The sequence below is a fragment of the Ictalurus furcatus genome, chromosome 2 (genome assembly GCF_023375685.1).
Source record: "Ictalurus furcatus strain D&B chromosome 2, Billie_1.0, whole genome shotgun sequence".
NCBI classification, from domain to species: Eukaryota; Metazoa; Chordata; class Actinopteri; order Siluriformes; family Ictaluridae; genus Ictalurus; species Ictalurus furcatus.
This window is the reverse complement of record NC_071256.1, coordinates 18,119,412-18,145,145: the sequence shown is the minus strand read 5'-3', so window position 1 is coordinate 18,145,145 and position 25,734 is coordinate 18,119,412. Positions and strand designations below refer to the sequence as shown.

Genomic DNA, 25,734 nt, shown 5'->3' with positions numbered 1-25,734 from the left:
AGTGTTCATTTGTTAGCTGCTAGCCATGTATGCCGTTAAAATTTTCTGATTTCTCATGCTAACCTCAGGTGATCTGTCAATCCTCTTACCACACTGAACATTTTTCTTGCGCATCAACACATGCATTTTTTGCCTCCCAGTAAGGCCTAAGCCAGCCTAGCCGCCTGATTAGCTTCCATGCCTCAGAGGACGAGCTCTCTAGAGTGAACTCTGTTCTATATGTCAGTGATCTGTCAAGTGCACTCAATTGAGCTGAGCAAACTCGAGCTCAAACTGCAGAAAACATTTTTTTGATCGATTCCTCTCTCTCTGGCTTGCTGTGCAAAGTTCACTGCGCGTAGCAGGTGATTTTCATGCTAGCCCCCCGAGATCTGTGGAAAGTGTAACTTATCCGGAGATAGCTGAGCGCGCAGATTCTGCTTTCTAGGTCCAAAACAAAGCTTTGCCTCACTTATATTACTTGCTGAGATGACAGTTATTGCAATAGGTAGCAGAGTCAATGGAAAAAAATCTTCATGGTACTAAAGATTTGTCATTAAATAAGCATTCAGGAAAGTCACTATCTTTGAAATCTCTAGCTAAGATTTCATTATAACTAAAAAATTGTCTGATTGGAACTGTTGAGTGTGTCATATCATGGCACTGGTTCTCAAACTGGGGGCCGTGGCCTCCTGGAGGGCCGGCGGATGGCGCCGGGGGGCCGCATAGAAATTCTAGAACATTACTTTTGAAAAATTAATTTTACCTGTATGTAAGTCGGGATTGTCAACCTTTGAACTATGATGTACATAAAAATGAGAAATAATAAGTATACACAGCACACTAAGACACACATCAAACAGAGACATCTGTTGATATACTAGTGTACAGTACTGTTAGCCACACGCTGATAAAACTATTTAAAATGGATAAGTTTTTAGACAGAGGACGTAGTCTCATCTGAGAAAGTTAATACAAAAGAGCCTAGCATGGAAAAAATGAAATTGCGAAAATTTGGAAAAGTTTGAGAACCATTGATATCATTCTTGACAGCAGCGTCTCCTCTGCAACTTAAACTTGTGAACAGTGCAAGTGCTAGAAAATAGCGATAAACGTAGCTTGGTGATTAAGTAAAATTGCTTCATACTAATTTCACTTTTCTCAATACGTCTGCATACATCTGTGTAAAACTGGTATAGAACCAAAACTGTGTGGACAAAGCTAGCTAGCTAATTAACTAGGTAATGTTATGTTAATGTTGTATTTTGACAAGTTTATTTAGTTACAGTTAAATAAAGCACTGATAAAATTCAAAAACTGAGATTTGGATACGAAACTACCCTGTTGTTTGTATGTGTGATTAATCTGAGCTAATTTATCGGCAGCTAACTAGCTGGCTAGTGGAACATGAACATAGAAGTGTTTTCGATTCGCATATCCTGCATATTACTAACAATTTAGAGAAAATGTTACAATGTTCCTAAACAAGTTATATATTTTTTTGTATGTTTATATCATGCAGTCCTTGTAAAGATGATTTTAGCTAAACGATACGCTAACATTCAACTTCATTTGACATTCATCAGCATTTCTCTGATCACAGAGGCGGTGCAGGAGCTGGACTTGGAGCTGAAACAGCCCGTCCGGATGGAAGAAGAGAGGGAGGTGGAGCTTCAGGTGGAGGAAGAACATGAAGTTGAGAAGGAGAGCCCTTGCCTCGTTGAGCCCAACACGCAGGGCGTCATCAGAGGTGCCGACCTCTTCGGCTACGTGGGCATCGAGGCCGTGCTAGATCAGATGAAACGCAAGACCATGAAGTCTGCCTTTGAGTTCAACATCATGGTGGTCGGTGAGTAATATATAGAATGCCAAGTGGACTGGCATGTGTTTAGATCGGGATTAACGATACATTGCTATGAGTTTGACTTATGCAAATTATATATTATGACCTCATAACTTCAATTTACATAAAGTCATAAAGGTGTGAGTCACTGTCATATTGCAATCATGGACAAAACACAGCAAAACCTCTACATGTGCTCGGAACTGATTTGTTGAGTCATAACTTCCTGCTAGTGTTGAAGACATGCTTTCCAGTTTGGTGTGAAAAAGTGCCAAACCCATGGCTCAACAAGCTTACTTTTGAGCAACGTCGGGGAGGTTTCTGCATCTAATTTTATGGCTAAATCGCTAATTTACCATATTGATAAACAAAATCAGAGAGAAAATTAGCAGCACAGGACTACAAAGGCATGCTGTGGTGTGGTGTTTTTACATGTGTGTGAGCGATGCGTGGATCAGAGTAACTCTGAGGTAAACACAAGTCTCAGATGTTGGCAGGAAGGAGGAGAACTGCAGTGGCAGGTGAACAGGAAACACTGGCTTGGCGTGCATAAAGCAAAAGTCTAGAGCTCAGCTCTTTCTCAAACCCTAACATTAACAGTGATTAGACATAAAGGAGTTTATTCAAACTGTAAAGCCCTTGTTGTTGGTTTCTGGTAAGAACGATATCTTCTCCAGCAAGCTGTTCATTAGAGATTTCATTGCAATTAGATAAATGAGTGTGTGGGGAAATGTCAAAATGTCTACAAATGAATCACACTGGTTTCTTCAGAAGGTCTGTAGAAACGTAGAGGAGCTGATTCATCCTATTCCAAGAAAAATGTCTGTTTTTTTTTTTTCTTTTTCAGCTTTCCAGGTAGTTTGAATTGAAATGTTTATATTTAAAAAGTATACCTTTTCATAGAATACATTTACTTCAGTTAAATGTGTTCTATGAAAATTCAGAGCACTAAACAGATGCACATATTATAAACATATGCAGATATTGTAATTGCATTACACCCCTAGTATAGTTCATATTCTATAGCCAATCATATTTGATAACTTGGACAGTGCAGAAAGTTGAATCCTCCGACTTTCTGAGGTTCGATTCTGTCTCTCTTGCTTTGAAAGAAATAAAGGTTAGTAGTGAAATGGAGACAGCTGGACTTGTGTTAGGCTCTCTGAGACGTTTCTGCCTCTCAGCTTGGGTTCTTGGCCCAGGCATTGTCTCTCCGTCTTTAGCTTCTAGCCATAATCTGGTGTGTTTTACTGGACGACTGCCCTGTTCAAGATCACCATGCTACTGACTCCCAGCCAATCAGAGCTCAGGATCATCCCAGTATGAAGTGTGCATGTGTGTGTGTGTCTAACCTAATTAAATGCCGTGCAGTATTGTTGTGCTGTCCAGGACTGGGATTTATGATTGGATCAGTGTAGCATATTCAAGCCCACTTGCTCTCTCACCCTCTTTTTTCCCCCTCTCTCTCTGTTTTTTTCTTGGCCAGGGGTTTTGCTTGTGCTTTTCATTCTTCTGGCGCTCCTCTGGTGTGAAAATAAAGAGACATTCTGGCAAGTCCCTTAAAGAGCACATGAAGACAAAACTTCAGCTTTTAGTCGTTTTTCTGAAAACTTTCATGGGATTTGGATTTGGTTTATAGTTTTATCTATACCCAGGGTGCCAATAATTCTGAAGCTGATTGTATTTATGATAGTTTACAATTAATGTTTTGCTGCACTGGTAGTTTATGATGTCACAAAATTGTAGACTCTTCTTTTAATCATCGTATTTAAAACATAATTCAGCAACACCACTTTCTTTCTTTCTTTCTTTCTTTCTTTTTCACTACCTCCATTTCTTTCTTTCTTTCTTTCTTTATTTATTTCACTACCTCCATTTCTTTCTTTCTTTTTCACTACCTCCATTTCTTTCTTTATTTATTTCACTACCTCCATTTCTTTTTTTCTTTATTTCACTACCTCCATTTCTTTCCTTCTTTCTTCCTTTTTACTTTCTTTTTCACTACCTTAATTTATTTATTTGTGTATTTAATTTTTTTTCACTACCTTTCTTTCTTTTCTACAACCCCATTTCTTTCTTTCTTTTTTCACTACCTCAGTATCTTTCCTTCTTTGTTTTTTTTTTCTTTATTTCATGCATTCTTTCTTTCTTTTTCACTACCTCAGTTTATTTATTTATTTATTTTCCACTACATTTCTTTCTTTCTTTTCTATAACCCAATTCATTTTTCCCATTTCTTTCTTTCGTTAACTTTCTTTTCTTTACCTTTGCTTGTTTTTTGTTTGTTTGTTTTTGTTGTTTGGTCTGTTTCTTTCTTCTTCATAATCCCTTTCTATCTCACTATTCTTTCCTTTTCTTTCACTCCCTTCTTACTTTTTTTTTTTTTTTACATCTGTGATTCATGTTCCAAGCAGCAGAGAGCACCTTTGACCTGTCCACACTGCTATTTTACAGTAATGTAGTAAAACCAGGGCTTTGTTTTGGACATTTAGTCGTATATATGATTTATTTGCATCTACAAAGCTGTTATTTATTTATTTATTTATTATTATTTATTTATTCTCGACAGAAATGAACTCTCTGTGTCATTAAACTTCCCTTTTCAGCCATTAGATGGCTTTAAAAAATGACAGACTGTCCCTTTAATGCTTCCACTGTACTGTTATGGGGTTTTTTTGTTATTATTTTCCTGTTTCAGAATGAAATATTCCAAAAATCTGTGAAATGCATTTTGAACACTGTAAAGTGTACATTGATACAGAATTCCCCTCAAAAAATTCCGACACAGCTTTTCCTCCAATCTGTCAATTTGCTGTGCTCTACTGAAGTGTGATAGCTACAGCTTCAGCTGCTTGTTAGCATGGTGCTACGATTCACGCCTGCTGCTCTGGATGCATATCAAAAGGAACCATCTCCACCATCTCCCTTTTTGGTTCTACTTTTTGGTTCCCCCTCTTTTCACTCACTTTCCCTTTCATTGCTTAGAAACAGCTATCAAACAGTGACTCATACAGACTCGGCTAGTTTCTGGAAATTATTCTCGACCTCATTTATCACTGAATTACTTCCTCACGCTCTCTTTCTCTCTCTCTCTCTCTCTCTCTCTCTCTCTCAAACAAACAAACCTTAAAGCTTAAAAAATGTTCTAATGCTGTATTCCTCTGTGAGGGAGCTTTCTTTTGTCACTAGCTAGTTAGCATAATGCAAATGAAGCCCTTTGAGATCCCACACCTTTTCACTTTTTCTTTCCAGACTGAAGCATGTCTTTGTTGATGTTGTCAGCAGCATTTTAGCATAATTCAGCAGCTCACTGCTGTTTACTACCTCACATCCATTGTTAGCTTTGTTAGCATTTTTTCTCTCTCTCTTGTGTGAAACAGTCTTTTCTTGGATTACTTCTTCTATTAATTAGCATAATACAGTTAGCATAATGCTAATTAACTCATTCACTGCTTTCAAGTCACATTTGTTGTTAGCAGTGTTAGCAGGTATAGTGTGAAGGATCTTTGCATCACTTTCTTTCTCATGTTTTTAGTGGCCTTTTAGCAGAATTAAAAAAATAAAAAAAGGTCTATTAACTAATGGGCTAATTAATGACCCGCTACTTGCTCTTGGGTCTTTTTACAGCACAGAACATTAGCATAAGGCAAATTAAATTAGTCAGCAGTTTATTAACCTCTACATCACCCTCATTGTTAGGCTTTTAGAGCATGGTTTAGCATTTTATTCTTTCTTTTTTAAAAGTCTGTTAGCACAATGAAAATCAGCTGCCTTGCTAATTAACCACATTCTTTATTAGCATGGCTAGCATTTCTTCAAAGTGCTCAGCACCTTATTTTCTTCAGGGATTTTAGTGGCCAGAATACAAATTAAATTATTAATAGGTTAATGAATTAGCTAAAACAGGCTCAGGTTGATTGTTAGCCATGTTCGCTTGTAATTGTATTCCTTCCATGATACATTCTTTGCATTTATTGAGAACTCGTAACACAATGCAGCTAGCATAATGGAAAATATGCAGCAGTTAGCAGTCATTGCTTGCCTTTCTTGTATTATTTCATATTTTCTTGAGTCTTTTGAGAAGTCTGTTAGCAAAACAAACATGAACTTATTCAGTACTTAATGGTCATTTCTAGCTGTGCTACCTTTTCTTCATATTATAAAGCATTTCTTGTCTATCAGACAAAAACTTCTTTTTTTCCTCCTGAAATCAGCCATGTCAGCTTTGTTAGGATTTTATTTTCTTTTTTGAGTGTTTTGTGTTTTGCAGGCTCTTCGTGCAATACAGTTAGCATAATGCAAAGTAAATGAATCGAGAGTTAGCTTACTACTACTACTACTTCACGGTTAGCCTTTTAAAAGTATTTTCTTGGGTCTTGTTATTGTTAGCAATGCTAGTGTTTCTTCCCCCTGTGTGTAGGATATTGGACAACTTCTGTGTCCTACTAGAAATATACAAATTCATTTCATTCATAAGTTGTTGATACTAGAGCTTGTAGCTTGTTAGCCAGTTATGTGTCTCTTTCGAGGACTCTTAGCACAGAACAGTTAGCATAATGCAAATTAAATTAGTAAGCAATTACTTTGCTACTATCTTAAGCTTGTAGTTAGCATTTACATTTATGGTATTTGGCACATGCCCTTATCCAGAGCAACTTACATTTTATCTCCTTTATACAACTGAGCACTTGAGGGTTAAGGACCTTGCTCAAGGGCCCAGGAGTGGCAGGTTGGTAGTGCTGGGAATTGAACTCACAACTTCCTGATCCACTGTCCACTGTCTTAATCACTAGCTACTACAGGCTATTAAGTTAGCCTTTTAATGTATTTTTCAGAAATACTTTCATTGTTAGCCATGCTAGTGTTTCTTCATTGTATGATAGATCTTTGAATGGTTTTCTTTTCTTGGGTCATTTTGTTTTTTAGGGACCAGCTAGAGATTGCTAGCCATGTTAGTTTTTTTTTTTTTAAGCTTTTCTATTAAAATAAAATAAAGCGCAATACAGTTAGCAGTGTACTTGTTAGCCTGTTAAAGCATTCCTTGATTTTTTATTTTTTCTTTGTTAGCAATTCTTCCTTGTATGAAGCATCTTTGAATTTTTTTCTTTTTGTTATGTTTTTATGGCAGAACTTAAATTAAGTAAGCGAATGGATTACCAAATGAGTCACTGCTAGGGTTGGTTTCTTTATGATGAATGCAGTTAGCGTATTAAAAATGCTTGGTCTAGCATTTTTAAAAACGCTAGCATCATTCTGATGACTTGTACTTACCTGCAAATGTAAGGATTATTGCTAAAAGGTTATAAATGAGGGTAATAAAGGGGCATATGAGGGTATTCTTTTGTAAAAGAATTGATTCTTTTGTAAAAGTAATGATCAAAAGGGGTCAAGAGCTTATATTTAGCTTTCACGCTAATCCTTTGTTTACTTTGCTTTGCTAAATAGCACTTCTTTTCATGCTCTTGGATGAGTTCCAGCAAATGTAATGCCCTTTCAGAATCCTATCAGTCCCACAGACAGACGTTGAATTGTTTTTTCGGGGATGTGTTCGATGTTTCTGGACCCCCTGTAGAGCAACAGACGGTGGGGTGTTTGGGGTGGGGGGGAGACGACGAGCATGGGGCGTCAGGTGTTAAATGGTTCGAAGAGATACACTGTGAGGAGAAATCAACACACACACACACACAAACACACACACACACACACACACACACAGGATGAGCTCAGAGTGTGGCTAAGTGGATAGAGAAGAGAGGAAATTTCATGTTTTTTCTTGTACTTTCTCATTTTCCTACCTCAGTTCACACACACACACACACACACACACAGTAGTGCAGTACCAAAGAGGCGCAGGGTCTCAGTAGATTACGCTCCAAAGTGGAGGGCAGGACCTTTAACTTATCCTCAGGTCTCAAACTGCTGAATCTCCTCCGGTTTTCCCACAGTCCCACAGGCTGTGCTACGTTCCATGTGGAAAGTATTACTGCCGCCGCGATGACCTCCTGAGGAAAATGGAAATGTGGAAATGCAGTAAATGTGTTATGTTCTGTATAATATGAAGAAATGACACAGAATGGTCACATCGACGATGCTAAAGATGTCTGAAATGTCATAAACACTCACAATAACTTTTTTTAATGTAGTACATTTTATACCACAGCACTGTTAAATTCTCAATTCTGATTGGTCGAGCAGTGTTGTTTCATTTTCTATAATGACAGCTACAAATCACAAGCTCACATCAGTGTGCTAGTTCTAATACGTTTAAGTTTTCATAGGAACAGTTCATTTGTAAGGCGGACGCTCCACGTGAACGTGTATTCGTCAATATGATGACGTTTTCTGCAAGGAGATGTTTATTTAGCAGTTATGGAAGGAGTCTCTAGTGTGAGCACTGCATTTTTTTCTCTTATTAACTTCAGGATAGAGAGAAAAATAGAGAGGCTGTGGAAGGAACAAGTGTTTATAGCTGCTGAGTGAGAGCAGGAGCGGACTTGGTTTCACAACTGTAAATGTAACTATAAATGGATAAAAAGTATGCTTCATTATTTAATAAATAAAGACATTGCTGCGTTATAAGAGGAATAACTGGTATACTTCAGGACATGCTGTTATTGCAACAGTAACATTTCGCTTCAACATTGATTCATTTCCCCAAGTGTTTCTATCCTAAATGTATTGTTTTATCCAGTCCAATTTCTAATACTAAATGATGTCCTACTCTTGAGCACTGTTAGTTCCTCTTGGTACCGATCTTAAGCATTGTTTGGAGGAAGCACTTTTGTAATCTGTTCTTCATAGTAGGAGATGATGATGATGATAATGATGATGATGATCATTAAAGTGCTTTCAGGTGTCAGTTGACCTCAGGCAAGTACACACATGCTGTGAATTTACAACTGACCTTTTGTGACCTTTGGAAAACGGCATGCGTAAATGGCAGGCTGTTGTCATACAGAATAGCCGCGAGACAGACTTTTCTCAACACATGACTCAGACGCCATCACTGCGGTTTGTCTAGCATGGATCCTTCTAGACTTTAGGAATCTAACAGACTCACGGCATCATGATGACCAGGATATTCATAATTACTCAGTGCACGAGTGCAGTTCATCATCTTTAGGTATGAGGCATCTAAATCCTCTGCAGTTGTTTTGTCTGATCTTATTCATCATAATTGCTCACTAATAAGACTCGGTTTTCACCAACACTTTGTCCTATAGTCTTAACCCAGTCCATGTTCACCATTTTGCGTTGTACATTTTGTGTCATTTCTTTTTAAATTCATCATTGTTGAAACAAACCTGGACCTCGTCCAGGAGCTGTTTATAGTTCAGTCCTATTTCTAGAATGTTCTATCACTCCTTAGCAGTGACCCAGGTCATCTCCTCTGATATCATACCAATTAATAAACTTAAAAACATAACCTTAAAGTTTAAAGACACTGAGTTCTGCAATGTTTAAAAAAAGAAAAGAAAAGTTGAAACTAGTTGTCAATTTTCACTTGAATCCACTTCGCAATTCCGTTTTTGAGGAGCTGTTCAGATCTGCTGAGCTGCTTTGAAGTGCATGAGAGGGTCTCGATAAGAATCTCTCTGCAGTAATAGCTTCCCTCCGTCCGTGAGCACTGGCGTGAGTGAGTCATTAAGCACCGGAGCTCCCTGTGGCTTTATGCCATCGGTGCGTTTGGCCAGCCGCCAGATAAACCTCTCACACGCATTCGCTTGGACCTGACCTGTTACATCACTGACAATTTGCAGTACGGGGGATTTATGTGAGTCGCTGATTGCCTCAGCGCTCTGCATGGCCGTGTCTTCATTACAGTGTGACGACCTTCGTTTTATCTAAGAGAGAGGGGAAAAAAGTGGGTTATGGCGTTATTACCAGGCGTCTCCATAAACGCCCACGCTTTCCTCTGGTCTAATAGCACAGTGAGTCAAAGGGCACACTGTAAATGAACTTGGACAGGGTTTAAGCACTACATTTATTTGTGTAAAGGTGGAGGCTGTGACAGTGTACTGACATGACAGGATGGAAGTGATTAGGAAATCTGGTGTTAATAATTACAGTGTTGATGTGATACTAATGTACAGATATGCCTGGTGTAATTCAGGGAAAATGGGATTGTTAAATAACCTCCTAAGGAAATAAATTAATATCTGCACCGCCACTGCTATTACACATAACTCTTTGGGTATATCTGATTTGAGCAACTAACTTTCTGTAGTCTGTAAAAGAAAGAAAAGACACATCAGATATGACTTTCAAACTGGATTTGCATTTCTAGACATGCAACTTGGATCTCATGTGTTCAGCTTGGAACTACATGAATCCAGGTCAGGATTGGAGCCTGGACCTTGTTTGTGTAACACTGAATGAATTTTTTTTCTTTTGTCAGTATTGTAACTGGACATTGCACTTATGTAAAGCCTTGAAATATCCACGTTAGTAGCTAGCCAACTAATTGGCTAACGTTTGCCAGGTTACCCAGTGTCCAATTTGGAAGTTACTTCTACCTCCTTTCATTCTGAACTTCCTGTTGGTCCTCTAATCAGTCATAAATTGTTCTTAAATTGTGTTAAATCCGTCACTGTTTTAACGATTTTGCGCATTTTTTCCCCCACAATGTGACATATTTCTGGGTGAAACTGCATAATTCCTTAGGCGTGACTTTGGTTTTATCTATCGAGATTTGATTGGCTTGTGAAACAACAAAAATGGAGATGTTACTCGATTGTAGAGAATCCTGCTAATACAGGAGGTGTTATCCCAGGAGTACTGGTTGTGTGTGTGTGTGTGGGGGGGGGGTTAATGTTATGACATAAGATGATTGGTAATTAGTAAATTTCTATTGTGACATGGGAAAATGTCTGTGTGGCTGTGACTCAGGTGGTAGAGTGGGTTGTCCACCAATCATAGAGTTGGCGGTTCGATTCCAAGGCCACATGACTCCACATGCCGAAGTGTCCTTAGGCAAGATACATGCTCCCGATGGCAAGTTAGCGCCTTGCATGGCAGCTCTGCTACCACTGGTGTGTGTGTGAGTGTGTGTGTGTGAATGGGTGAATGAGACACAGTGTAATGCGCTTTGTAGAACTGCTAAGGTTAAAAAAGCGCTATATAAGTGCAGACCATTCACCAAAAATTTAAAGAAGATACTTTTAGACATTATGACAAACCAAATCTATGATAAGTTGTTGCACACAAACACAAAGTCCAAAATTGTCACAAATTAAAATGGAACATTTAAATTACGTTCTGTTGTGTGTAACAGTAGCTCTGCTTCATCGCACTTCCCCGTTGCTGATTGTTTTCCTTTAACAGCGTGACACAGAGTGTTTTATTTCTTACGTATTAAATTGAAAGTAAACATATTAAGTTAAACATTTAATGGTTTAAAATTACGCATTTTAGAGCTTCTCTGAACAATGTAGTAAGGAGTGTAAGTGATTGTAAAGCTGCTTTGTGTCCTCTTTTGGCAGGTCAAAGCGGCCTGGGAAAATCAACGCTGGTAAACACACTGTTTAAATCCAAGGTCAGCCGTAAGTCCTGCACTCCCAATTACGAGGAGAAGATCTCCAAGACTGTCCACCTGCAATCAATCAGCCACAGTAAGTCTACCCTCTCTGTCTCTTTCTCTCTCTCTCTCTCTCTCTCTCTCTCTCTCTCTCTCTCTCTCTCTCTCTCACACACACACACACACACACACACACACACACACACACACTCAGTAACTCTGTTTTGATATCAGACTTTTTTCTTGAATTGAACATTAACATGCGAGTAAAGAGTCACATACACATGAGAGCCTTTGCCATGCAAGTTGATAATGGTCTGTAATAATGACGGAACAATGCGGTGTTGCATAGGTGACGAGTCTGTGAGCTGCAGAAATATTTAAATTGCGAGGAAGTGTGACATTTTATCCTTTTTTACATCTTCGTCTCTGATAACGTCACATTTGTAGCATTCACATTTCAAGACCTGGAAAAAAAGGAAGAGCAACCAAAATGTGAAAGGCTAAAAAGTAATGCAAAAAGTAAAATGCAGTGAAACTAGAAAAGTAAAAAGAGTTGGTTTTTGTCGTCTTTGTGATACTTTGTTTTATATGTTTATAAAGATGAAGCATCACTGGCTTCAGTTTGACCCTCCTGCTAGCACGGTGTGTGTCTGTGCACAGGAATGTCATGTCACAGCGGCGAAAATGATTTATTTCACAACACCTAAGGTCAATGTGGCTCGAATATCACCTCATCGATATGATAAAAAAAAAACATTTTTGAGAACCCAAACCACAAGATATTGTGTTTAAAAAAAACATTGGTTCTGACTCATAACAGAATGTAAGGGTTTGTGGTGTTTGACTTGGAGCTGAGCCAGACACCTGGGACATTGTGTGATTAAGAAAGAGAGAGAGAAGACGAATTAAGATGCTGGCAATGGGGGACGGATTAAGAAAGATCAATCATGCAGTTTTCAGCCAGAGTTACAGAGATCAAGAAAGAGAGAGAGATGTGGCCGTGGCTGTCATTAAGAAAAACCTGTCAAAGAGGCTGGGAGAGAAAGAGAGAGTGCCAGAACGGCCATTTTTCATCTAGCGGGTCAGAGGATGACTCTCGGTCCAACAGAGGGCATCATTTATCTAAGATAACAGCTGGTGTCTGTTTGACCACGAGGCCGTGTCTTCTTTTACATTCAGTAGTTCCATAAAATGCATTGACTCAATGACTATATTTCTGATCTCTGACTAGGGAAAAAAATGAAGGAGACAAAAACGCCCCCTCAATTCGGAATTCCTACTCAGAAAGTCTGCTCAACTCTCGAGTTCAGCGAATAATGTCATGCGAACATGGCTGCTCACGTCAACAGCAGTAAATAAATGATCACTTTAGAAGAGTTCATAGTAGTGTTTACTTTTGATCAATCAACATAGACATGTTAGTTTGTTTAAATCTATAACATTGAACATACAGCTTGCTATACATCATAAACTCATGTACTAATGTTAACTAGCTTCTAGTGAAGCCTGTCCACTTGGTGGCCATCTTGGCAAAACTCAGTTATTATCTATGGCCATGCTTTTGTTTTTCTTCCTCTTCCCTTTTCCTACTGTTCTTGACCAACTCCACAGTCATCCATTCATTTTAGTCCCAATACCAATTGCTTTGTGTATTCAGATTCTGTATAAATACATTCCAAAGTATAATGAAAAGTTTAGGCTTCCTTGAGGTTACCACAGTGCTAAGAGTTCCAAGAAGAAAACATGATCATGCACTCCTGTGCTTTAGGTTGTCCGAAAAGAAAGGCACGTACCTTCATGAATTTCACTTCTTAAGGCGCCGTCATGCTCAATTTAAAAGTGGCGTGAAAGGCAGATAGCATAGCCTCCCTAGCCTAACCCTTTAAATGGAAGTATTGTGTGTGTTCCTACAATAATTAGCGGTCCTGCGGTGTGATTTATCTTTATATGACACTAGCTTCGCTGACAAGTGACTGAGTAACACAGTGGTGAGCAGTTTCAACAAGATTCTGTGTGGGTTTTAAAATAACACAGCATAGCAAGATAAAACAGAACCGATTTGAGGTACATTTAGCCTGGTAGCATTTGAAGCATCCGCCAGCTGGAAAAGATTACAGAGAAGGTCAAAAAAAAAAATAAATATGAATAAATAAAAAGAAAAACATTTTACTCACTGGTAATGTTTTTAAGTGCATGTGGCCTTTCTTAAGAGGAAAATAGGACTAAATTAAAAAAAAAAAAAAAAGGGAGGTGTCATTTTATGAAGGGGAAAATATATTACTAGTGGTGTTAGCAGGGAACATTAGCTCTAGGTTATGCTATTTACCTCACAGACTGAAGCTAGTACAAATGAAACAGTACCCTGACAGGATTTCTGATTGGATTTTTTTAAGCATAAATATTCATAGTATTCACTAAAAATGATAGCTGGCTAACTAACATAAGCTAACCTGACAGGATTTCTGAGAGGATTTTTACTCATAATAGTTGGAATCTTCACTAAAACCAGTAACTGCCTAGCTAGTATGAGCTAACCTGACTGGATTTCTGAGAGGAATTTTATGTCATATTTTGTTGATTATAATATCCACTGCTAATGTTTGCTTGCTAACCTAAGTAAAAATTAGTGACTGTGACAGGATTTCTAAGTTATATTCAGAAAGTTTATCATCTTAATGCAGTAGCTATTACTGTTCACCAGCTAGCTAGCATTTGCTGTAAAGGTTAAAGATGAACTTGATGCCATATATCAGAGGATTGTAGGTAATGTACATAAGTTCACAATCTTTACTGCGAATGTTAGCTAGCTGGCTAGCATATGTTAACCTGACAGGATTTCTGAGAGGATTTAAAAGCAAAAATATTCCTAACCTTTGATAACGTTTGCTAGCTAGCTAATGAGCAAACTTGACACGTTTTCTAGGAGCGTTGTTTAGTCCTATTCATAGATTGCTAAGTGACATGAACTAATGTGACAGGATTTGTAAAAGAACTGAATGTTTATAAGATTCACCGCAAAGGTTTTAGGTAATAAATATATGAATCCACAAATATTCATTGTGAGTAATGGTTAAAATGATTTATTTTTTGTATTATTTCGAATTGGTTATAATCTGAACTGCTGATGCTATTCAGCTAGCTGACATGAGCTAACCTGACAGGATTTCTAAGAGGTGTTTAAATTTATATTCATACATCTTCAAGCTAATTTGACAGGAACTTACAACCACAGTTTCGCCTGTTTCTGTTTTTATTCGAATAATAAAATTAGATGTGAACAATGTAGCATAAATATTATATAACGATATTTAAATACATTTTCACTGCGTGTAATTTGTATCATAATATTTATGTTTGCTAAAAGAGTGGAGCAAAATAAAGCAGGGCTGCATTTAAAATAATTTTTAAAAAAAAAGATTATTAAGAAAATTAATTAAATGTATGTGTAGAGCAAAAAATATATATATTTATGAATAAATATAAAATTTTAAAGAATAGTAACACAATGTGTATACATTAAATATTTAGCCTATCATAATTTCTTCAGCCAGACAGGCTGTAAATATCAGTACCGTCTGACTGAATATATATATATATATATATATATATATATATATATATATATATATATATATATATATATATATATATATATATATATATAGTCATTGGTTACGACACACCCAAAATACATAAGCTGCAACCGACATTGTGACTCCAGGCATCCTGGACACAACGTGTGTGTGTGTGTGTGTGTGTGTGTGTGCTTGCTTAGCTTGTATTTGTGTGCTCGTGCTTCACTGCACGTTTCAGATCATATGAGGTTCAGGATATACGTCCCTCAGAGATCTCCCCTCGTTTCACTGAATTCTCAGTCCAGCAAATCGTAAACAGTGTAGTAAGGGAAAAAAGATTGTTATGGGCTTTTTTTCCCCCTTGAGTCTTCAGAAATCCACTCCAGGACATTCTGACATCTAATGTAAATATTTACCTATATCAGGCGTGTGTCGTAACCGAGAGAGGAGAGATATGAATACACCATCATGGTTTCCGCCACATTCTTTGTGTAAAGGTGTATGTTATGACCCAGTACATTTCTTCTATAATGCAGCTTTGTCTGTGTGGATGTTCGGTGTGGAATATTCAGAATCATTGTTATCCATATAAACAACGAGCTAAATTTGTATGTATTTAAATTAACAAACAAGTTGTAAGAAATTCTCACACCATAACGTTAAACATTTTTATACCACACCGCTGTTGAATTCTCGATTCTGATTGGTCAGAAAGTGTTTATTAACTTTCTATAAAAGCAGTTGACAGTAATGCTGTTGTATATAATGGATGCTCCACACAAACAGATGTAAAAACAAAAACAAAACATATAACCACTGGGGATGTTTGTTTATAATTACTTTAACGTAAGTAAGAACTTCTTCCGGTCATGCTGTAATAGGAAAATAATCAGCTTCACGGTGATGACAGTAACTTCATTTCATCATAGCATGTCCGCTACATTCGCCAAAAATGGCTACGACTAGCTATGTTTGTTAGCTAAATTGAAAGTAATATTGTTGCGTGAATACATACAGTAAATTAAGGCTGTAAAGGAAGTGAGATGTAAAATAGCGGGTTAGGGGTCTCCCACGAGGATGGTACTCTCACAACGAACTAGAACTACCAATCTAGAATCTAGAAGTTTTAAAAAAAATTCCATCTCTTCCTGCTTTGTTTTTCAGTCATCGAAGAGAAGGGCGTGAAGATGAGGCTCACGGTTATCGACACACCCGGATTCGGAGACCAGATCAACAACGAGAACTGGTGAGAGAAGCTTGAGCACGTCTGTGTTTCATAATACTTTCTAGCATACAGCATGACGACATGTTCGTGATATTAATTTTCCACGTGTTGCTTCTCCTCAGCTGGGAGCCCATCGTCATGTACATCAACGAGCAGTACGAGAAATATCTGAAGGAGGAGCTGCACGTTAACAGGAAGCGAAGGATCCCAGACACCCGCGTCCACTGCTGTGTCTACTTCCTGCCAGCCACAGGACACCGGTATGTGTCACTTTCTGCACTATATTTACAGCCAGGAACATTTAACCGCTGATCCAGAGGTTACGAATCCTCGCTCTGTAATAGCTCTGACTTCAGACGGAAACTTGAAGTAGGCCCTAGTGCCCTGACTGACCCTTTGACCTTACCGGAAACCAGAGAGCCGTAAATCGGCTTTGTAGTAGAGCATCAGGTTGCGCTAAGGGAACAGAAGTCATAAATACCTGTACAAATATTCCGAGCAGCATTGAGCTGCTAGTCTTCCGAGAATCCATATATCTTCAGTACGTTAACGAGGTACTTCGTATTTTAATTTAAACATACAGCTGAGGAGTTGAGGGTTAAATGTGAACTTATAACATGATGTTAATCAGAGGCTAAACTTGCATTAACCAGCACTCAGTAGCTAGAAAAAAAATGCTTGGAATGAACTAGCTTATCTTTGGCTAAACTCGCATTAACCAGAAGTTTCCCTCAGGTTGCGCCCAATCGACGTGGAGTTTATGAAGCGGCTGGGGAAGATCGTGAGCATCGTACCTGTGATCGCCAAAGCCGACACGCTAACCATGGATGAGAGGCTAGAGTTCAAGCAAAGGGTGAGCAATGATTCATTCATATAACCACCTTTCATGTTCTTCATAAATGAATTACATTTTATAATAATCTTAATCCTCAAGTTCTTTTTCCCTGCTTATTGGAATAAGTAAACAAATAACCTAGCATAAAAGTTAGCAAAAAAAAGGAAATCCATTAAATACTGTTGTAAAAAAAACAAATTTCATCTGCAACCGGATTGTGTACTTTTTTTAGCATTTATTTTTTAGCATTTATTTAGCATTCAAAAGTAAAAAGGTAATTTCTTTGTATTGCCATGCATGCCAGCCAACAGGTTAACACTAAATTAGCCTAAATATTGTTTAGCATCTGTGAAACCATTCATCACTAGCTTGTAGCTAGCTAAAATTAGTTAAACTGAGCAGTATTGCTGTGCAGTGTTAGCAAGAGAGACAACACTATAGCATACAGCTTAACGGATTTGTTCTTTATTTATTTATTTATTTATTTATTTATCTATTTATTTATTTATTTTTGAGTTTGAGGTTTTTTGTTTTTTCCCCACAAGAATTCCACATGGTAGGAAATGATATCATACACTTTAGTATCCTGTCATGGGTTCTGAAAAGCTTTCTGATCATTTTGGTACCAAAACTAATAATGCCAGAACACATTTGTGCGCCTGTGTATTTTTAATTTTTTCGTCCAACCTGTGCCATCGTTCACAGCTCGATGAATCCAGCAGCATGATGCAGTGTGGGAGGAAGCCTCCCTGTACTCCTGTACTACATCTCTCTCCAAGAGCCTCCCACACACACACACACACTCACTGATAAAACTTGATAATTTAGTTTACACAATGTTATGTAACGGCATTGTTGAATATATTACATATATCATCATGATATCATATGATAGCGTCTCTTTAAAAACCTCACTGATGATTGTAGTGCTATTTTGTGTATCCGTGGTTCTCATGAGAGAATTAGCTATAGTTTTGTCTGTGGGATGATTTCGCCATTGTCAGGATTCAAACTTGTGATCTTAAGACAAACGATAATATGCGCAAATTACCTTCTAACGATGCCACATGTAGCTTGTTTGCTAATTAATCATCCTTTATTTTGGCCCTCTAAAATATTCCATTGACATGTTTATTCAGGTTTGTCATTGTGTGTTAACAACTAAACGACACCGCAAAAAAAGTCAATTATGTCGTTTGATCCCAAGAGAAAACTTAAGCTAAATCTGCTCATTACATTGCGAGGTTCGGCCAGCTGATTTTTTCCAAAGCAAAAGGAAATGTGCCAAATTTACCTTATTTATCCAACTGGATACGAATTAATTAATGCATGAAATGCATGAAAAATTATTTGGGAAAAGCATTTGTAACCTGCGAGAGCTCCTGAGTTTGCGAACAAGGTAACGTGATCATCTTCGAATCGTGGAATTGTTGATGGGTTCCTGCGGTTTTAAATACGGATTAAGTCTAAATCACTAATGCAAATTTTTTGAAACTCATATATGTTGTTTCACGTTAATGAGTTACAAGAAAGCAATCCAAAACAAATTCATAAATTGAGACAAGTAAGACTAGCCGTTCAATTGGGACAAAAGTAATGGCACCCTGTAAAAGAAATCTGTGGTAGGTGATGTGCTATCTACATTACTGGAAGATTTAGTGCAGTCTGTGCTTTACAAGGCACTATTTCACCATTTAGTTGTAATTTTGTAGTTTTCCACTCACCTTGCCTTTTATGGAGTTTTGTGGGCATGGTTAAATGTAACTAGCTGTACTGTGAACATGGTTGGTAATTTATGGTATTTGTTACTTTACATATGAAGTATGAAGAAAATCTTGTCAGTTTTTAGGGTTGTGTATACAAAAACATTTACACACAAACACACAAACTTAAAGATTTGTAAACAAGGCCCATTGTGCCAATATTTGTTTGCGACCACTTGAAGCTTCCAGGCTGTTAAGTGGCTTATTTTTATACCCAAGTTGCTGTTCCTGCTTTAACAGGCCACAATTTTGTCTGTCAGTGTATTATTTTAGTTTAAAATCAGCATCAGTGTGACACAGTCCCTGGTGTCTTGACATCGAGTCATGTCCTGGTGTTATCCCTCTCTCACACACTGCTGTAAAACAAATCTTGAGCCAGAGCAAGTGAAGTGTTCATATTTCACCCTGAGGAGAACGTGCGTGTGTGTGTGTGTGTGTGTGTGTGTGGTGTGTAAACATCTCCGTAAATCTGACCAGGAGCTTCTTTCTTTCTTTGCAGATAAGACAGGATCTTCAGACCCATGGCATCCAAGTCTATCCACAGAAGGAATACGACGAGGACGCTGAGGATCGGATACTCAACAACAAGATCAGGGTACGAGGACTCCAAAAAAAGACACATAAAAACCTTTCACATGATTTGGGAAGATGGAGGTCATGTGACTGAGACTAAAAAAACTGGACACTCCTTCCATAAATGTTAAATAAATGTCAAATCTCCACAAACAAAACAATAACGTGTTAGAACGAGCGCATTAATACAAACCGAGTGAAAATTTAGAGTGTATTTAGTCAGATTCATTTTATGGTTGAGGATTTACAGAAAGTTAACTACAGTATATAGCTATAAGTAACATGGAGGTGTTATTTAAACAACAGTCGGTTTGTTGATATAATTGAATTGTGAAGTCAGTCCCTCCAGGATTTCACAGAAATCAACGCAAAATCAAACAAACTCAACAATATTCGGAGGAACTTGCAATTTTTCTAAATTACAGCAGATTTGGACCAAGACGCATCATGTGACGTCCTCACAACACGCATTCAGCTAAAGCCCTCTTCGTTTCATGTGCGTCGAACATGAGTACAGCTAAAAGGTCAAACATGAGTACTGCAAAAGAGCGCACAAAACAATTTTGTGCAATTTTCGCCAATTCCTGTAGCTTTCCGCAAAAAACAACTCTGCAAGTTGCGTCACAAATTTTGAAAAAAAGCCATAGCAAAACCAAGCATTTTTTACCACAATGATCACAAAAAAATCTGGAATAATAAAAAAAAAAAAATTTTAAAAAGCTGAATAGTAAAAGCGGGCCTATACTGTAAAACTGAATCAATTCAATTTACTCAAAATAGCGGGTTACCTCAAAATGTTTAAGCTGACAAACTAAACAAACCTAAAAATATTTTAAAGTATACTGAAAAGTTAACTCAAGCTTAACTCAAAAGTCTATTCACATTCACATGTGTTATGCTTAAATGAAAAACACGTCAATATTTTACGTAATGTATTTTACATTAGATCTCTCACTCACCCCTTTATCACAGGTCATTTCAGATATTTCAAACTTTCATTATGATAATAATAATGTGTCTTAACTGATCACATATACATTACAACACAGGGAAAATCTTTTCTTCACATACCCCAGCATGTTAGGAGGTTGGGGTCAGAGCACAGGGTCAGCCATGATACAGCGCCCCTGGAGCAGAGAGGGTTAAGGGCCTTGCTCAAGGGCCCAACAGTGGCAGCTTGGCAGTGCTGGGGCTTGAACCCCCGAGCTTCAAATCAGTAACCTCGCTCAGAGCCTTAACCACCAAGCCACCACTGTCACCACTTCATATTTCAGTATGTTGGTGTTGAAATTTGTCTGTGTGCATTGCAATTGCATGCAATGTTTATAGTGTTAACGATGTGTCTGTGATCAGTGTTTACAGATTGTTATTTTTTTGTAATAGTTGAGGGTTATTATTTTTGCATAGTATTTGCAGGGCTGTGCAACTGTAGCACAAGAATTGCATTGTATATAGAGGCTTACAGCACTCTTTATGCACATGACAGTAAAACCCGAAACTTGAAACAACATACGATGCAACAGAGCTAATGTTACAGCATTTTTGTTTTAGCTTTTTACTTCTTCTTCAGTCCAGGACTTGACATAAGCATGCTAAATCTGTCTAGTTCCACATTTGTGTAAAATTTTAGAATTGAAATTTAACGTTATGGTTAAAAAGTGACTCCCTTTAGATGAAGACTGATTGCCGATGTGTGTTTGGTGGTTCTTGTAGGAAAACATCCCGTTTGCAGTTGTGGGAACAGATAAAGAGCACCAGGTGAACGGCAACAAGGTCTTGGGTCGGAAAACCAAATGGGGAATCATCGAAGGTGAGGTTTCTTCTGCGACTACAACAACAACAACAACAACAATAATAATAATAATAATAATAATAATAATAATAATAATAATAATAAATCATCTTCATCATCACCACCACTTTGGAACGGTTATTTTTGTCTTATACAAAACCACCATCTAGTGGCAGAGTGCAGCTAAAGCAACAGTATTTATTTCCATCATTCTCAACCCTTGGTATTGATTATCTTTCTGTTGTTTTTTTTTTTGTTGTTGTTGTTGGTTTTTTTGTTTTGCAGTCGAAAATATTGAGCATTGCGAATTTGCCAACTTGAGAGATCTTCTGATTCGGTAAGTCAAATTTTTTGGTCTTAATAATTAAATATAAATTCATTACATTTCTTTCTACAACACTTTATCATCAAGCTTTTTTTTTTTACCTTTACCCTTTATCTTTATCTTCCTGTGAGGCTTTTTTCAAAACTATTGTCATTAAATACAATTTAAAAGCTCAGAGATATGACAGATTACACCACGGCGCTGTTGAATTCTGGATTCTGATTGGTCGGAAGGTTTTCTATAAAAGCAGCTTGGACAGGAGTGACTGAACACATCACAGGATTGTTTTAATGCACTTCTATCGAACATGTTAGCATTTCTACAGTAACAGCTCTTACTGTAAACCGATCTGAAAAATATGTAGCTGTTATAGTGTAGTTTTCTGTAAGGAGACGTTTGATTAACATTTATGGAAGGAGTCTCCAGTGTCAGCGCTTTGCAACAATCAGGGCAGAGGAGTTTACGCTTTTTTTTCCCTCTTTATACCTTGAAGAGAGAGAAAAAAGAGAATGAGAGAACGACTGTTTATAGTCGTTATATCTTTAGAGAGAACAGGAAATAACTTGTTTCGTGGACGTTCCACAACATTAAACGTAACTGTAAATGGACAAAAAAGTATAAAACGCTATTCTTTAATAAGTGATCTTTGGCAAACTTCCAAAAGTGCTGTTATAGGAAAAGAATCTATGACATGAATTGGAGTTAGTGTTTCATTCCACAGCATATTTACACCACAGCAATTTGCTAACACAATTAAAGAATGGCATGTGATGCTTTTTATCCCCTTATAGCTACATTTCCTGCTGTGGAACATCCATGAAGGAAGTTCTTGCTATTTTATATTTATATTTATATATATATATATATATACACACACACACATACATATACAGTATCTCACAAAAGTGATTATATCTGTTCATGTGACAACACTGAAGAAATGACACTTTGCTACAATGTAAAGTAGTGAATGTACAGCTTGTAACAGTGTAAATTTTCTGTCCCCTCAAAATAACTCAACACACAGCCAGTAATGTCTAAACCGCTGGCAACAAAAGTGAGTACACCCCTAAGTGAAAATGTCCAGATTGGGCCCAATTAGCCATTTTCCCTCCCTGGTGTCATGTGACTTGTTAGTGTTACAAGGTCTCAGGTATGAATGGGGAGCAGGTGTGTTAAATTTGGTGTCATCGCTCTCACACTCCCTCATACTGGTCACTGGAAGTTCAACATGGCACCTGATGGCAAAGAACTCTCTGAGGATCTGAAAAAAAGAATTGTTGCTCTACATAAAGATGGCCTAGGCTATAAGAAGATTGCCAAGACCCTGACACTGAGCTGCAGCACGGTGGCCAAGACAAGATACAGCGGTTTAACAGGACAGGTTCCACTCAGAACAGGTCTCGCAATGGTCGACCATGGTCGAAGAAGTTGAGTGCACGTGCTCAGTGTCATATCCAGAGGTTGTCTTTGGGAAATAGACGTATGAGTGCTGCCAGCATTGCTGCAGAGGTTGAAGGGGTAGGGGGTCAGACTGTCAGTGCTCAGACCATACGCCGCACACTGCATCAAATTGGTCTCTAACATCCACCAGCTCCGTGATGTCGTCATGGAGGAGTGGAAGAGGACTCCAGTGGCAACCTGTGAAGCTCTGGTGAACTCTATGCCCAAGAGGGTTAAGGCAGTGCTGAAAAATAATGGTGGCCAAATAAAATATTGACACTTTGGGCCCAATTTGGATATTTTCCCCTTAGAGGTGTACTCACTTTTGTTGCCAGCGGTTTAGACATTAATGGCTGTGTGTTGAGTTATTTTGAGGGGACAGCAAATTTACACTGTTACACAAGCTGTACACTCACTACTTTACATTGTAGCAAAGTGTCATTTCTTCAGTGTTGTCACATTAAAAGTAATGATACTTTATTTACTTATTTATTTATTTATTTATTTACCCTCCACAGGTCCCACCTTCAAGACCTGAAAGACGTCACTCACTACATCCACTACGAGACGTACCGGGTGCGACGGCTGAACGAGAGCAACACCAGCAGACTGGGCCTCTCCGCTCTCACTCTGGAGAACGGTACAGCAGAGAAGAACGATGCCGAGAGCCAGCTTTAAACACACACACACACAATTCATCAGTCCTGCGTGTGTGATCACAAGAACATTTATCTTCCAGATGTGAAGACGTAAAGACATTTCTGCATTTAAACCTCGTATATGAGTCTATTTTTTAAGAGGTGTCCATATTATGAGTGGGTTTTTGGGGGGAAATGGAAAAAAATAAAAAGACAGAAAATGATGATGATCTGAGGAAGTACTATAGAAGTGAAATGTATGTAGGAAGAGAGAAATTACTTTTTCCTCATGCTGAGCAATTATTTCCCTTTATTTCTCCTTTTTTTTTTAAAGAAAAGTAAAATTAGACAAACTATTTTTGTTACTGTGCTCGATTTTTGGAAAGTGTCATTTTTTTCTTAATTTTCTAACAGAGCTCATTTTTACTGCTTGTGAAAAATATGCTGAAATGAAAGGAAAGCAATATCACCAAAAGTATTTTCTTTTTTTTAACTCGAGCTGTGTAGTGTTTCTATAAGTCTTGACAGACATACAGGAAAAAACAAAACAAAAAAACAAAACAAGTAGAGCAGTAATTACATATTCACTGTTTTTAAATCAATGGTACACATTTTTATACTCACTGTCTGTGAAATTGTGATTATTTTTTTTTTTACTACATGAAAGCTACTGTACATATCCATGTTGTTGTTTTTTTTTCAGACTCTTTTTTTTTTTATTTTTAATAATAATGCAACATGTACTAACAGCTCCACCATGTCTTCGATACAAATATTAATATTCATGTTAAACGCCACTGATTTACAATTAAATGATTGTCACTGTTGACTGCACGTTGTCTTTATTTTCCATAAAATGTAAAATACTGACGTTAATATCTTAATTGTAAACACACAACATAAAATGTTTATCAATGTTTAGACTTTATACACATATGAATAAAAAATTTTTTTTTTACAGGACTCATAGAAAGAGTTAATGTAAAACTTTGCAATTTTGGCTACACTTAAGCTATATAAGTGGGCGTTATTAATCACACTGTTTACGAACAAGTTTATTCGTAAATCTTTCGTAGGAGTATTTTCGTAGGAGTATTTACAACTCGAATTTGGTGCTCCTGGGAATGCAGTTAGTTGCTTCTAACGTTGCGCCTAACGTTGCTCTTGAATTTGTGTAAATTGACGGATAAATTGTATAATTGTTGATGATGAGTTACTGTGGCATTATATATGGATTTACACTGTCAAGTTTAAATCACTTATTTATTTGAAGTACATAACATTTGAAAGGGGATTTCGTGAAAGTCGTTTCATATAAGAAAGCGATTTCAAAACAAGTCCATAAATGAAAGCTATTCCGTTAGGACAAAAGTAATGGCACCGTATAAAAGGATGTGGAGTTAATGTGTCTATGGTAGCTGATTTGCTGCAGTGGCTGAGCTGCATTACTGAAAGATCGAGTGCACGCCGCCCTTTAGTGGCACTCTTTCATCGTTTAGTCATAACGTTGAGTCTTTCAGCTCACTCTGTGGAGTTTTGTAGGCATGGCTAAATGTGAATCAGCTGTACCGTGATATTGCTTGGCTTGTAACCACTATAGATGTTAAAAATCAGATGTGGCCAAATTGCCCCCCCCCCCCCCCCCCCCCAATATTTGATGTTTTTGATGCTCCTCTGCTGCACTCAATTATGCACCGCTACATATGTTGTTGATGACAAAAAGTAAAAAATAAAATTTTAAGCTGGTCTGCCTCAGTGGTCTAGCAACGCTCGTCAATGTCAAAATGTTTGAAATTGCCAATCAAATCAAAGAGGGCAGAAGTCATGCAATGCTTCAGTTTTAACGATTTGACAACTGTTTTACGACAGAAACGTTAAACGACAGACATTACTATCCAGGGATGCAAACATTTTCGTGATTCACGTATATGTAATATGTTATTGTCAATGTGAATTAATGTGTGCATATTGTGAATGAATGTAATGAAGGCGTAATGATGTATAACCTGGCTTTACTGTTAGCCTTTCAGTAAATTCACTTATCTAAGAAAATAATTCATAAAACTAAAAGTGGGAGAGTTATCCTCCTCAGACTTAAACTAGAACATGGTAAAATGTGTCAATTTGACTGAAGTGTGTTTTAGGTTGTGGTTAGGACAAAGTCATTTATTAAAATAAAAATATATTATTTAAAATGAAGTACTTTAACTGTTTTTTATTCCC

General features: G+C 37.5%; 1 protein-coding gene across 5 annotated transcripts in view; it reads left to right on the top strand.

Moving 5' to 3' along the window:
* The window catches only part of septin12 (septin 12), an 81,989-nt gene extending 57,649 nt beyond the window's left edge, over positions 1–24,340 (top strand). For 4 of the 5 annotated variants that reach the window (XM_053651817.1, XM_053651823.1, XM_053651842.1 and 1 more), the window contains 9 exons: positions 1,583–1,828; positions 11,305–11,433; positions 16,082–16,163; positions 16,265–16,402; positions 16,878–16,995; positions 19,240–19,335; positions 21,027–21,123; positions 21,391–21,442; positions 23,392–24,340. In XM_053651817.1, coding sequence (XP_053507792.1) covers positions 1,583–1,828; positions 11,305–11,433; positions 16,082–16,163; positions 16,265–16,402; positions 16,878–16,995; positions 19,240–19,335; positions 21,027–21,123; positions 21,391–21,442; positions 23,392–23,551 — 1,118 coding nt within the window. In that variant the 3' untranslated portion in view covers positions 23,552–24,340. Of the gene's footprint in view, positions 1–1,565; positions 1,829–11,304; positions 11,434–16,081; positions 16,164–16,264; positions 16,403–16,877; positions 16,996–19,239; positions 19,336–21,026; positions 21,124–21,390; positions 21,443–23,391 lie in introns of all 5 variants that reach the window. The other variant, XM_053651853.1, reaches the window with a different exon arrangement.
* Positions 24,341–25,734: the final 1,394 nt, after the last annotated feature.